General features: G+C 38.4%; 1 protein-coding gene across 1 annotated transcript in view; it reads left to right on the forward strand.

Annotated features, from left to right (window-relative positions):
• The window catches only part of LRRC7 (leucine rich repeat containing 7), a 594815-nt gene that overhangs the window by 567959 nt on the left and 10958 nt on the right, over positions 1-15898 (forward strand). Inside the window, exon 26 of the mRNA XM_062193395.1 lies at positions 7923-7997. Within this exon, the coding sequence (XP_062049379.1) occupies positions 7923-7997 (75 nt within the window). The remainder of the gene's footprint in view (positions 1-7922; positions 7998-15898) is intronic.

Below are 15898 nucleotides of genomic sequence, written 5' to 3' on the forward strand. Positions count from 1 at the left end.
CATTTTTTTTACATTATACTGTTTCATAAATAAAAATTCAGTCACAGATTGAAGTAGCACATTCAGCTTGCCAGTGTCCCTCCTTCTTTATCTCCTTTCTCACAGCCTTCCCTTCTTGTTGATTCTAATGACCATAGAATAAATCTCGTCTTACTGCTTGTAACTACAGTTACTAAGATAGCAAATTGCTCAAAGGCTATAATTTGATGGATAGCAAGTAGCCTTAAAATATTTTATCATCACACTTGATTCATAAAGTAACACTATTGATAATACCTTTATCCTCAATGTGTCAAATCTTCTAGTACTCATGGGCTCTAAGTAAATATAGTCTGTTAGGTAAATTTAATGTTGTTTCTATAAGCTATAATACAGATTCATATTCACATTGCCCACTTCATTAAAAAAATTAATATTTGCCACATTTGGTGGGAAAAAGAATTTCCTCTCAAGAGCTTTTGAATCTATGGCTCTGTTTGTTGTTTTCCCCTCTAGAGGCCTTCTTTGTCATCATATGAAAGCATTAAATACTGTATTCCATAATATTTAACCAATGTATTTGGAATTGTCATTGCAAGAGCATACAATTTTTATTTGAGATGCAGTCTCCCTAGAAGCCAATTTCTCAGCATCAGCTAGAGCCAAGACTTCTCAGAATTTTAAAGAAAAGAGTATTTCAAAATTGAAGTTGCAGGTCCCTTAAGATAAGTTCTATTTTTGTGAATACATTGAGACTGTCACAGATGTTCACCTTCATCATTAAAAAGCCATATAAAGTTTGTTTCTCCTGTAAAGTTAGAATGTTAAATGTTGGACTCATAAACGAACTTTCTGAATCCCTCATGGTTTATGTCCGGAGGTGTAGAGGCTAGGCTAACAGTGGGGCCAGGTCAGGTCTTACTACTTTGAGAAACCTCCCAAACTCATCCTTTTTAAAAATTCTTGAGAAAATCAAAACTTTTTCTGAGACCATTATGGATATTTTTAGAATATCCATTTACATTATCTTTTTAAAAGATTTATTTATTTATTCAAAAGGCAGAATTACAAAAAGAAGGAGACACACACAGAGGAAGAGAGGTGGGGAAGAGAGAGAGGATCTTCCATCACCTGGTTCACTCTCCCAAATGATGGCAATGGTCAGGGCTTGGCCAGGCCAAAGCCAGGAGCCTAGAACTCAATCCTGGTCTACCATATGGGTGACAGGGGCCCAGCTGCTTGGGCCATCTTTTGCTGCTTTACCAGGCACATTATCAGGGAACTGGATTGGAAGTAGAGAAGCCAGGACTTGAACAAATGCCCATATGGGATGCTGGCTTCACAGGCAGCAGCTTAACCTGCTGCAACACAACGTTAGCCCCTAGAGTAAATATCTGTGGTTTATGTAACACTGGTTTTAAAATTGAGCATAAAAGGCCGGCACCTTGGCTTAACAGGCTAATCCTCCGCCTTGCGGCGCCGGCACACCGGGTTCTAGTCCTGGTTAGGGTGCCAGATTCTATCCCGGTTGCCCCTCTTCCAGGCCAGCTCTCTGCTATGGCCCGGGAAGGCAGTGGAGGATGGCCCAAGTTCTTGGGCCCTGCACCCGCATGGGAGACCAGGAGAAGCACCTGGCTCCTGCCTTCGGATCAGTGAGATGCGCCAGCCGCAGCGGCCATTGGAGAGTGAACCAATTGCAAAAAGGAAGACCTTTCTTTCTGTCTCTCTCTCTCACTATCCACTCTGCCTGTGCAAAAAAAAAAAAAAAAATTGAGCATAAAGATTAAATGGCAACAGGCCATGTCTATGTGGAGCATCTAACCAGCTCTCTCTGGATTAGCTTTGGTTCAAACTTACAGTGGTCCCTCTGGGATGCATGAGTCCATGGTGTGTGTGACTATCTTAAGTACATACAAATGATGTTTGAGGAAAGCAAAGATTTACATTCTTTTGAAAGGCGCTGAGAGCAGCTATGATGTTGCTCTATTGAGAGACACCTATTGGAATGGTACCGTGGATACTTCTGTGCTTTCTAGCCTCTGAGGAACCTGAGAGCTGCTCATGAGGTGAAAGGAATTAGAAGAACACACACACACAAAAAAAGAGATGATATAAGCCACTAACTAGAGTAGATTCTAGGAGCCATTACTATCAAGAGGTAATTCTCCCAATGTGATGTTTCCAAAAGACATAGCCTCTGCAAGATATTAAGAACCATTAGAAAGTCCTGCAGAGGGAACCCATGTCCACTACCCAGAGTGAATAATAATTGAAGCCATTATCAGAGTAAGCCACCACCAGGAAACCACAGAAGAGGCAGGAGGGGATTACCAGTCATCTATCCATCCCCTTCCCTAAACAAGAGATGCTATTTGGAATTCAAGAGAAAGATGGTCAGGGTTGGCCTTTCCATATACTCCAAACTGAGAGGAAGGAATACTTTCCTGACAATAAATCTGGGACAGCTAGAGACTCAAAAACTCTCGCTGGGTAAAAGAACATGAATTATAACTTAACTTTCAGACTTTCAATGAATAAAGTAACATTTATTGACACTATACTGAATGCTATTTATGATTCTAAATATCTGATATTTACTGACTTAAACCAACATGTTTAGTATGTCTGATTTTTATACCCATTTTAAGGATAAGGAAAAGTTAAGTACACAAAAATTAATTTGTACAAAGTCATCAATTCATAAATGGTAAACACAGACTAACTCTAGAGCTATTATCTTAACCACTGCTTATACAGTATAGTAGATAGAAAAATGGTTCCTTGAGTATGGCCACATGTCATTCCCAGAATCTGTGGTTGTCATATTACACAGCAGAAGGGACCTTGCAGTATGATGAACTTAAAGACCTTGTAAGAAGATCATCCTGTGGGTCCAAAGTAATCACATAATCCTAAAAGCAGAGAATCCAAGGCAGGCATTTGGCCTAGAGATTAAATAACCAGTTGGGACACGCACATTTCACATCAAAGAACCTGGCTTCAATTCCCTGATCCAGATCCTGATTCCAGCTTCCTGCTAATACAGATCCTAGGAGACGCTAGTGAGAGTTCAAATTGTGTCCCTGCCCCCGATCCGGGAGAACAGGATTGAGTTGCCAACTCCTGGCTTCAACTTCCTAGCTATCACTGGCATTTAAGAGAGTGGGCCAGCTGATGAGAGCTTGCTTGCTCTTCTTCTCTCGGTCTCCTTTTCAGTCTTTCTGCCTCTCAAATCATTTTTTCTTGGTAAATGGAGACTCTTTTCCAGCTGTGGTCAGGGGGAGACACAACAACAGAAAACTGATCAGAGAGATGCACCATTGCTGGCTTTGAAGGTGGAAGAAGAGAAACATGAACCAAGGAATATGGATATTTCTTTGAAAGTAGGAAAGGAGGGAAATCAATTCTCTCCTAGAGATTCCACACTAGAATGCAGCCCTGCCAACACATTTGTTTTAGTCCAGTGAGACCTACACTGGCCTTCTAACCTACAAAATTATAGGATAATACATTTGTGATGTGTCACTACACCAAGTCTGTGATAACTTGTTACAACAGCAGAAAACTAATATATACTGCCTCACTGAAAAAGAGAGTTACTCATATACTGCCCATCCTTGAGCAAGATAATTTAGAACCTTAGGTCTACAGGCTGTTTCATTAGTTTTGAATATATTGCATAATAGCATGTCCCACTTTTAGAATTCTACCAAATGTTGTAAGAAACTGAACCTATATTAAATCTTGCCAGCAAAGTTCTAAGATTGATAAGATGTCATTACTTCGATCTTTAATACTCAGAAAATGCCTTCTTGTTGTCTGGAAGTTCGGAGATAACTTTTATCCAAACAGTAGGGAGCTACTGCTCTAATTTTCAGAGCAAAATAGTCTGATGAATCCCTACCAAATTCCGTCATCAGTGACAAAGTACTCTTTTACTTCTCAGAATAAAATAGGCCGGCACCGCGGCACACTGAGCTAATCCTCCACCTGCGGCGCCGGCACCCCAGGTTCTAATCCCAGTTGGGGTGCCGGTTCTGTCCCAGTTGCTCCTCTTCCAGTCCAGCTCTCTGCTGTGGCCCAGGAAGGCAGTGGAGGATGGCCCAAGTGCTTGGGCCCTGCACCCACATGGGAGACCAGGAGGAAGCACCTGGCTCCTGGTTTTGGATCAGCGCAGTGCGCCAGCCACAACACACCAGCTGTAGCGGCCACTTGCGCAGTGAACCAATGGAAAAAGGAAGACCGTTCTCTCTGTCTCTCTCTCTCTCTCTCTCTCTCTAACTCTGCCTGTCAAAAAATAAAAAAATAAGAATAAAATAAATTGCTGAAAGGGAAACACATGACTACAATGAACTTTTTCAAAACAGTGTTAAAGTTTTCATATTTCTCATCGATATTCATCATAACAAAGACCCCAAAATGAGTTCAGATTTATTTGGCTTCTTTCATACAGCAGTGGTTTTGTACAAAGATATGATTAAAAAAAAATTAGGGCACTCTCCTTTGTAGGTACTCCTTAGGGAAACACTCTACCTTCACAGAATGAATGCCACAGACTATTATCAAATGTTACATTCATTGCTATTTCCTTCCAAGAATGTGCAGTATGCTGGCTGATAGGGTATCTACAGAATGGGCAGTAGCAATTTCCTAGTTAATGAAATGTATTGATTGAAAATATATAATAAAAATATATAATAATAAAAAAGAAGTGTTTTTGGGAGACTCAGATTATCAGAAGAGTAAATTTCAGAACAGCAGTTGGATCCTGCAGAGCCATGTAATGGATGAAATTACACACCTGCCACAAGGTATCACGTTTGTATACTTTCAGTGGTCAGTTTGTAGAGTGTTGCTAGTTCTTCCCTGCAGATATGATGGTCATAATTAAGCTCCTGTGGTCTGAGTTCATATAAACATTATTAAAAGTGTTCCTTAACAATGAATTGAAGAAGGGAAAGCAAAATTAACTGAATAGCATTATGACAAAATAATAGTCAAAACAAGTTCCCCTCCAGCAACCAGAGATGTAGTCACCTATGTTGGGTAATAGCATCATTTGCCTACTGCACAGAGAACCATAATAGCAAAGAGGGGGACTGCTGGAGGGACTAGTCACATACAGAGCCTCCTGAATTACTGTGGTTTGAGAACTATGTGTCCAGTGTGAAAAGTACTGAGGAGGCTCTATTTTTTGTCACAACCAGTGTCATTCAGTGATATGGTACATTATTAATTGTGTCTTGTTTGTCAGTCCTTTTCTAAACCAGTTTTCTTTTTTTTTCTTCTTTTTTCTGAATTGACCATCTGTATAATTGAATTGGCCCAAGCTGTTAAAGCATCACTTCTAACATTACCTTCATTAACCTAAAATTGTTTAAGTTTGAATAATTTTCTTAATGCTAAAGATAGTGCATAATTATAGTAGAAAATAACAAAACACATATAAGCCAAAAACATCTGATGTCTCATTACCTAGTATTACACTGTTAATGTATAGATGATATCTTTCCATATATTTTCCCACACAAATATACATATAAATGTATTTCAGCAAAAATATTATCAGACCACATGTAGTGTGCAACCCACTCGTGTCACAAAACATTCATGTACTTCTATATCAGTCATCTAGGACTTCATTTTTAATAACAGCACATCATTATATTATATGGATTCACCTCAATTTCTTTTTTATTAAGATTTATTTATTTATTTGAGAGGCAGAGTTACAGAGAGACAGAGGGAGAGATATGGAGAGAGGTCTTCCAATCACTGGTTCACACCCCAAATGGCCGCAAAGGCGGGAGCTGGGCCAATCCGAAGCCAGGAGACAGGAGCTTCTTCTGGGTCTCCCATGTGGGTGCAGGGAAGCAAGCCATCTTCTACTGCTTTCCCAGGCCATCAGCAGGGAACTGGATTAGAAGTGGAGCAGCCAGGGCTCAAATTGGCGCTTATGTGGGATGCTGGTGCTAGAGGCTGTACCTACCAGGGTACAGCACCGGCCCTTTTTACCTTAATTTCTTTAGTCATTGCCTTGTTATTAAACATTTAAGTATAGCTTTTAAATTTTTGTTATTATAAATACTATGATGAATGCATTAGTACATGTGCATTGCAAATCTGTCCAATAATTTCCTTAAGATAAGTTCTATAAATCTAATTACTAGGTTAAAAGTTGGCAATGACTTAGAAATCCTGATGCCTATCCATAGCTTCATTTTAAATGGGAGAGAAAATATTACAATCAGAATAAAAATCATTCAAAAATCCTAAGTGTATAAATTTCATAAAGATGTGACATGCTGAAGAAAAATGTGAGAAGTAGTTTAATTTGGGTCAGTTCGTTAAGGCATTTACATAGATATGTGCACACATACACAAAGCTATGGGTTTAAGTAAAACTCACTAAGTTTACAGATTAGAAAATGACATGATTTTCTAAATATCAGGCAAGGATATTAAAATATTATCTTATATTTTATGAATAATTCTTTAGAATTTAAAATAACAGCTATGTTGACATTAATTCACATACTTTAAAATTCATTGTTTCAAAGCATGAGAGTACAATCGAGTGGTTTTTGTATATTCAGAGTTGTGCTACCATCATACTCTAATTTCATAACACTTTTATTACTTCAAAAAGAAGCTTTATACACATGGTTATACCCCAGCCTCAGGCAAACTAATCTATTTTCTGCTTCTATGCATTTGCCTATTCTTGACATTTCATATATATGGATTCACAGAATATGAAGCCTTTTGTGACTAGCTTCTTTCATTTAGTATAATGATTTCAAGGTTCATCCATGCTGTAGCAAGTATCAGTGATTCAGTATATTTTATTGCCAAATATTTTCCATTCTTACCAAGTTTAAACTCGTACAAATTCTTTACAAGTTGCTATCGATCATAAATTTGTCATACTGTTTTATAATGTTTGTCTTTAGTTCTCTTCCATTAGATTGTGAGCTCACTGAAGCCAGAAACTGTATTCTGTATATCTCTGTATATCATAAAATCCAGGCTCAATATGTGGTTGGCAATCAATTAATGTTTGCTATTTTATATATCACCAACAAAGTTAATGACTTTTTAATAAATTAGATTAATTTGCCCAGGGATTTTGTAACTATGTAGACATAAACTTTATTTAAATATATGTTGCAGTTTTCTTATATTTAATTTTCTCTTACATATTTAATATTAAAATTCTCAGTAATACATATATATCTATTTCTAGTTAAGGTTTTAAAGTATAGATTGAATTTATAACTCCTCAAATACGAGTCTTTTTAAAGATTTACTTATTTATTTGACAGTCAAAGTCACAGACCTTCCATCTACTGGTTAACTCCCCAGATGGTTGCAGCAGCCATGTTGGGCCAGGCCAAAGTCAGAAGCCAGGAGATTCATCATGGGTGGAGGGCCCAAGCACTTAGGCCACCTTCTCTGCTTCCCCAGGTGCCTTAGAGGGAGCTGGATCAGAAGTGGACCAGCAGGACTAGAACTGGTGCCTGTATAGGATGCTGGCATCACAGGCAGTATCTTTTACCCTCTATACCACGGTGTTGGTCCCATGGGAGACATTTTAATATAGAGTAACTTCAGACAAATTTAGAACTCATACAGAAGATGATTCAATATCATATTCCAAATTATTTATTAAAAAATATTGACTATGCTGCAAGATCCATTTGTAAATCATAATAACACTTTAAAAACAAAATGGGCTCTTTTTTTACAATAGAACACATTGCTTTTCTTAAACCTGTCTAGAAGAATGGTGCCTTGCTTAAAATATAATGGTAATCTTGAAGCTTACATGTATAAACTGTTTTTAATCTATCTTTTATTATTTTAATATGAATTAAATTTTGTATTAATAGACCTAGTTGTTGGTTAATAGAATCCTAACCTCTGTTACTTCTGACTTATAGGGTATCTTTGTTACTAGGGTTCAGCCTGATGGGCCAGCATCCAACTTACTACAGCCTGGTGATAAGATTCTTCAGGTAAGACTGATAAAAACAATGCATGCAACTGCCAACACTGACATGAACCAGTAACCATGGTATCAAATTAAATGACTTGAATTGTGTGATTGAAAATGAGCCCTTCTTACATTTTTTTTTATTTGCCTTCATTGTACTGGGTTTGACAAGCAATTTAGAAACAATACAATCTGATAGAATCCCATACCTAGTACCTGACACAGTATTTGATACATGATACGTGTTCTGCATACTTTTATTCAATTACATGGAATGACTTGATAATATAAGAAGAACTGAGATTATATATGTGTTTATATGTATGTATGTATCTGTGCATAGTTATCAAGTAAAAGTAATAATTAAAATGTATCCAAGTAAAGTATTTGTATAACTTTAGATGAAGAAGAAAGGCAGATCCATAGTTAATTTCTCAACAATACATGTGAATGCTGTGAAACATGTGTTATATGTCTTTCTTCTCACTTTGCCCAGATAAGAAAAAGTTGAGCTGCATATAAAGAGACTTTTCAAAATGTATTTTCTGGTGAAAAAAAAAAAAGACTTTTGTACCTTAAAGCTATGCATATCACATAAGGATCACTCCAGTAAACAGTTAAGCAAGTGCCTGGCAGAGTCTTGGGAGCTCCCCATACTCCTTTACCCCTCCCAGCCCCATCCCTATATCCCTCCAGTCCCCCTCCTTATCCCTGTTACCCTGTTCCCTCACCTCTCCTCCCTTCCTCCCCCCCCAAAAAAGTGCTAAGCATAACTTTATCCATTTTGCTTTCTTTGTCCTTCCTCTCTTTAAATTCACTTCCCATTTACTAGTAAGAGGTCCTTGATCATTCCTTACATTACAGGGAAAGGTTCTTCACCATTATCATTATAGTTAAGATTCAATATTTTGACCTGTGATCCTAAAAATTTCTATGGCTCTTTGGATCTATGATCCTAGAAATGTCCCACTATATGAAAAGGTAAGACTACCTGGAATTGCCAATATATGGCCATTTCTAGTAGTTATAAGTGGCTTCACATAATATATTGAAGATTTAGAGGCCCCGGGAAAGCAGAACATTGGGAAAAGAACCTTAGTTCATCTATACAAATGCAGTTCTAAGAATCTAAAGTCCCCTCAGAGAGCTTCTATCTGCTATTTACTGAACTGTCTCAGAAAGTCCTAGAAAAGTAGAAATCCTGTGTAGCCCAATATAAGTATTTAACAAAATCACTTTCATATTCTCTTCTCAGAAGTGTTGTAAAGTAACTGTTAAGATCATGCTGGCGTCGCGGCTCACTTGGCTAATCCTCCGCCTGTGGCACCAGCACCCCGGGTTCTAGTCCCATTCGGGGTGCCAGATTCTGTCCCGGTTGCTCCTCTTCCAGGCCAGCTCTCTGCTGTGGCCCGGGAGTGCAGTGGAGGATGGCCCAAGTGCTTGGGCTCTGCACCCGCATGGGAGACCAGGAAGAAGAGCCTGGCTCCTGGCTTCAGATCAGCGCATCCACTGGAGGGTGAACCAATGGAAAAGGAAGACCTTTCTGTCTGTCTCTCTCTGTCTAACTCTGCCTGTCAAAAAAACAAACAAACAAACAAAAAATCATGGTCAGCTACTCAAGTTGTTAAACAGTTTATTACAAAAAAAAAAAAAAATTCTGCTCCACTGCTGGCACTATCACAGTAGAAAAATCATCCAGCAGGCCTGAGGTTTTTCCATGCAGACAGGAGACAAAGACAGCAATTAGTATTTTGAATCAGAACAATGAAACAAGATTAAATTCCTTACCACTTTATTATGAAAGCTACATTTTTGGATAGTCTAACTAGCCCTTTAACCTTGAGCCTTTACATCATGCCTTTGGGCCTCTAATTCGTTATGTATAAAATGAACTGTAGTTTATATTATGTTATATTATATTATATTATATTATATCTGCTCAAAACTTCAACTGTTTGATAATTCTTGGATTGTCATAAAAGATAGCCAGGAATATTATAATTCCCATATAATTAATTAATAACAATATAATCCCTTTGCTAATTAGCAAAGGAAACTGCTAGTTAAATTTTTCTATACTGGATTGCAAAGAAATGATTTTGAATCTCAGAGTCTGAATAAATATATAGTCAGTGAATCTCAAATCTCCAATTAGAATGCTAACCTGGATAGAGAAGTATCCCATAGCTTCAGACAAGATTGGGGGTTGCCTTCATACTGCTCAGATTCAGAAAAGAAATGTTTATATCATAACAAAACTATATGTATATATATATAATATATATAAAATCTGTCTATATCTATCTTAAAAATGGAAAAATAAGGAAATAGTGTCTATTTACTAGATACAAAATAGAGTGCTATTTTCTGGCTGTGAAATTCTAAAACCATTGTAGATGGAGTCAAAAGAGTTTAGATTTCTTATCCCTGGGATTACAATAGCAAAGTATACAGAGGAATGGATTCTTAATGCAAACAGAGGAAGGAATTAAAGCCTAGTCAGTTAAAAACCAAATATACCACAGAAGAGCTGCACCTAGTTGTCTCTCCTCTCCAGGAATGACCATCAAGGATGAATATTATTTTTTGCTATAGACTCATGTTTGTCTAGTACAATGAAGTCAAAATCCATTTTTTGACAAAAAGAGGGGGAAAGCAGGAAAGCACAAAGATCGTAAGTAACTTATTATATTTATGGTATCATTCATACTAGTTAAAAAAGTACAAGTGGCCAATTCTACTTCCTGAAAGAAATAAGAATGACTAATTCTGAACTGAAATTTTTGCAGTGTCAGATATTCAAAGAGCAGGATACATTTTTACTTTTTCTATAACACTTGAGGTTCTTAGTTTAAAGAACACTGGGGAAAATGGGTTAATTACATTGAGTGATCTATTATTTAATAGATCTGTATTATGTGTTCTCACTGGAGTATGTTTACTTACAAAGCTTAATGGCAATGTACAACCTTGAAAATAAAGGAAAAGGGAAAAAAAATGGGTATGGATGCCAGTACTGCAGGCGGCAGCTTTACCCGCTATGCCACAGCAGTGTTCTATGGTTTTTGCTCTCTTTTTACCCACTATTCTCTATTCTGTTTTGTTATTAGAATGGTATTTGAATTACATGTAGATGTGTGCATTAAGTTAGGATGGTGATAGTTAAAACACACTCACATGATTTTTCTGTTATTTCACTGTTCATTTTCCCAGGACACACCATAATTAATAAACATATTCAAGTGACTTACTGTGCCAGTTTGTTTTAAGACAGTGTGACACATGGAAAGAGCACAATGCTGGGAGAACTGATCTTTCATGGCCTCACCAGATTCTTTAAAGTTATATTATGTAGAATGATAGAAAAAAAAATTGAAAGCACGTGGATAATTTTTTTTATTAAACTTTTATTTAATGAATATAAATTTCCAAAGTATAGCTTATGGGTTACAATGGCTTTCCCCCTCCCATAACTTCCCTCCCGCCCGCAACCCTCCCCTTTCCCGCTCCCTTTCCCCTTCCATTCATGTAAAGATTCATTTTCAATTCCCTTTGTATACAGAAGATCAGTTTAGTATATATTAGGTAAAGATTTCAACATTTTGCCCATATAGCAACATAAAGTGAAAAAACTACCATTGGATTACTAATTATAGCATTAAATAGCAATGTACAGCACATTAAAGACAGAGATCCTACATAATTTTTTTTCAAATTAATTAATTTTCTATGCCATTTCCATTTTAACACCAGGTTGTTTTTTTTTTTTCATTTCCAATTCTCTTTATATACAGAAGATCACTTCAGTATATAATTAGTAAAGACCTCATCAGTTTGTGCCCACACAGAAACGCAAAGTATAAAAATACTGTTTCAGTACTAGTTATAGCATCACTTGGCTTTAGACGACACATTAGGGACAGATCCCACATGGGGTGTAAGTACACAGTGACTCCTGTTGCTGATTTAACAATTTGACACTCCTGTTCATGGCGTCAGTAATCTCCCTAGGCTCTAGTCATGAGTTGCCAGGGCTATGGAAGCCTTTAGAGTTCGCTGACTTTGATCTTATTCCGATAGGGTCATAGTCAAAGTGGAAGTTCTCTCCTCCCTTCGGAGAAGGGTACCTCCTTCTTTGATGGCCCCGTTCTTTCCACTGGGATCTCACTCACAGAGATCATTCATTTAGGTCTTTTTTTTTTTTTTGCCAGAGTGTCTTGGCTTTCCATGCCTGCTATACTCTCATGGGCTCTTCAGCCAGATCTGAATGCCTTGAGGGCTGATTCTGAGGCCAGAGTGTTGTTTAGGACATCTGCCATCCTATGAGTCTGCTGTGTATCCCACTTCCCATGTTGGATCTTTCTCCAAGTATCTGCTAATACTAACTGATAGAATCAAAAAGGGAGAGAAAGATAATTTTTTAATATTAGATTGAATTTGCCAATATTGAACTATTTTTGAGATGGCTATTTTGTTAGTTTAACAACAATTAGGTGCATTTTGTTATGTCCTGCTTTTTTTAAGATTTATTTATTTATTTATTTATTTGAGAGGCAGAGTTACAGAGAGGCAGAGGCAGAGAGAGAGAGGTCTTCCATCCACTGTTTCATTCCCCCAAACGGCCACAACGCCTGGAACTGGGCTGATCCAAAGCCAGGAGCATTGAGCTTCTTCCAGGTCTCCCATGTTGGTGCAGGGGCCCCAGGACTTGGGCCATCTCTTATTGCTCTTCCAGGCCATAACAGGAAGCTGGATCAGAAGTGGAGCAGCCAGGACTAGAACTAGCACCCATATGGGATGCAGGCACTGCAGGCAGCAGCTTTACCTGCAGTGCTGGCTGTGTCCTGTTTTTCTTAAAAAAAAAAAAATCTATCCTAATTGCTTATACTTCATACAATTCAAAATATATCTGAATACAGAAAATCTATTAATTATAGTTATGCAACTGAAAACATGAATAGACCAGACAAAAATAATATATTGTACTTGATATATAACAACGTGGTTGATAGTTATAGCCTAATGCTCACTTCTAAGTATATTGTGTTCCATTATGTTAGGGTAGTCAGCCCTTCCTCCCTTTTTAACCCACTTCCTTCCTCAAGCACAAGCCTAACTTTGGCAGGAAAAGAAAAACTAAATCACATATGGAGAATTAGTTCATGATATCCACATTTTATAAATTATCAAAATAGAGTTTCTCTAATATGAGACATGTAGATATAAAAATAATTGAAGATACTTTTACAGTCACTTCTACTGTACCATCATTTTAAGTGTTTAGAAATTTGTAATTCAAAGCATACTCCTGGTCTATGGCTATATCTCTAAAACAGCAAACTAGAAAAATCAATAAGATAATAATTCAACAAACCAGATTTTTTTTCACCTGAATCTTAAAATTCATACAGAAAGTTCAAGAAACCACTCTCAACAAATAAGTCTATCAAAGAATACATGAACTGTTAGCAGAGTTATTATCATGCTTTTTTTTAGTTAATTGTTATTTGGCTCCAATACCATTATTTCCACCAAAATCATGAGGTTTGAGTCCTGCTGGCAACTCCATGCACATCTTGATTAGTGTCATAGTGTCATTAGTGTCAGAAGCCTCATAATAGATGAGACAGAAGTCGTGTGCTCTCAGGAAGCTCATAGCTTTGGAAGACAGATGAATTATCCAGACCCATTAGAGAACAAATAAAGTAATTGATTTGTTATGCAATTAATGGACATTATGATGATGTTAAGAGAATTAAGTGGTTGATATAAGAGGATTTTTCTTGGGAATCAGAGGAGGTGGTCATTCACCAGAAAAAAAAAAAAAAATGCAAGGTGCTGGTCCCTTCTGTTCTTAGCCCATCCAGTAAGTCAGCAAGTGAGTGGGGAAGGGGAGATCTTGAGTGGCAGGGAACACTGAGGAGTATGGAGATTGAGGCTAAAAGGAATAGAGAAAAGGGAGTGTGTCTCTAGTGGGGCAGGAGTTCCTTTAGCAGAGAAGAGAAGAGGGTAAATCGGTAAACAGGTAGAAAGAACACCTGTGAGAGGGACTGCCATATATAGGAGAGGAAGATCCCGGGTTCATGTGTTAATCACAAAGAAAGAAAACTGAAGATTTAAAAAAGCTTCTCAAGGACTTGAATTTGAATACAGGGATGGTTTGGAGAGAGGAGGAACATGGGGGTGAGAGGAGGTGATGGGATACAGCTTCCAAGGCTCATACTGTGAGAGGTAAGACTGCAGTCCCAGACATCTAAATGATGCATCGTGGATGGCTCATTCTGCTGCTCCAGTAATCAATCACTGAATCAGTGGCTCCCAACATCCTTGTCTGAATGAAGTTTCATGGCTCCTTTAATGGCCAGTAGATGTGTGTTTAGCTGCTAGCAGAATTATCTGACTTAGGTAGAGCTCATTTACTCCACAGCCTCAGCTACCAGGAAGAAAAACATAAACTAGGAAACAAGCAAAATGCTTCTGAGAAATCATAATTTGTCTTTTAATTTTTATTCCATTTGAAAGGCAGAGAGATAGAGAAAGGTCCCCATCCACTGCTTCACTCCCCAAATGTCTGCCACAGCCAAGCTCAGACCAAGCCAAAGCAGGAGCTGGGAACTCAATCCAGGTCTTCAACATGGGTGTCAGTGACCCAAGCACACCTCCCAGGAAGTGAATTAGCAGGAAGCTGGATCTGCAGCAGAGGAGCTGGGACTCAAACCAGGCACTCTGACATAGGGTATGGGTGTCCCAAGCAGTGTCAACTATTACATTAGAGGTCCATCCCAAGAAACCATAATTACTTTCACAAAATCCATTCTATAAAGTCACGCCTTTTCCTCATAAGATATATTTCACAACTGAATCTTTTACTTATTTTTCTTGACCATCAAGGGGACAACCTTTTGATCCATGTACATTGTCAGAAGCAAGAAGTCATAGCCTACAGCTTCATTTGGGTTGGAAGGGAGAGAAAAACAATCTTTAAAAGACAGAGGCCAGCAAGTTAAGCTGCTTTCTACAGCACCGGCATCCCATACGGGCTCTGATTAGAGTACTGCCTGCTCAACTTCCAATCCAGATCCCTACAAATGGCCTGGGAAAGCAGCCAAAGATAGCCCAAGTGTTTGGGCCCCTGCCACCCGTGTGAGAGACCTGGAGGAAACTCCTACTCCTGGCTTCGGCCTGGCCCAGCACTGGCAGTTGAGTCCATTCGGAGAGTGAACCAGCAAATGGAAGAGCCCTTGCCTCGCCCTCACCCCCTCCCTCCTCTCTTTCTGTTGCTCTGCTCTTTAAATAAGTAAATACTTTTTTTAAAAAGATTGCTTGATTTATTTGAAAGTCTGAGTTACACAGAGAGGAGAGGCAGAGAGAGAGAGAGAGAGAGAGAGAGAGGTCTTCCATCCACTGGTTTACTCCCCAGTTGGCTGCAATGGCCGGAGTTGCACCGATCTGAAGCCAAGAGCTTTCTTCCAGGTCTTCCACCTAGGTGCAGGGGCCTGAGGACTTGGGCCATCTTCCATTGCTTTCCCAGGCCATAGCAGAGAGCTGGATGGGAAGTGGAGCAGACGGGACTAGATTCCTCACCCATATGGGATACCGATGCTGCAGGCTGGGGCTTTAACCCACTGCGCCAAAGAGCTGACCCGAATGAATTAAAAAAAAAAAGGGGGGGGTAGATTATTGAATTTTTAGAAATTTTACCTTAAAAAACTGTAAAAAAGTAGAGTTAAAATTTTTTTTCGCAGTTAAAATTAAGTGTTGAGGGAGCAAGCATTTAGCCTAGTGGTGAAGATGCTTGCATTCTATATTGGATTACTTGAGTTTGATTCCTGGCTTCAGCTCCTGACTCCAGCTTCCTGCCAATGCATACCTTAGGAAGCAGAAGCTATGGACCAGTTAGATTCCTGTCATTCACACAGGACA

Source organism: Lepus europaeus, chromosome 5 (genome assembly GCF_033115175.1).
Source record: "Lepus europaeus isolate LE1 chromosome 5, mLepTim1.pri, whole genome shotgun sequence".
NCBI classification, from domain to species: domain Eukaryota; kingdom Metazoa; phylum Chordata; class Mammalia; order Lagomorpha; family Leporidae; genus Lepus; species Lepus europaeus.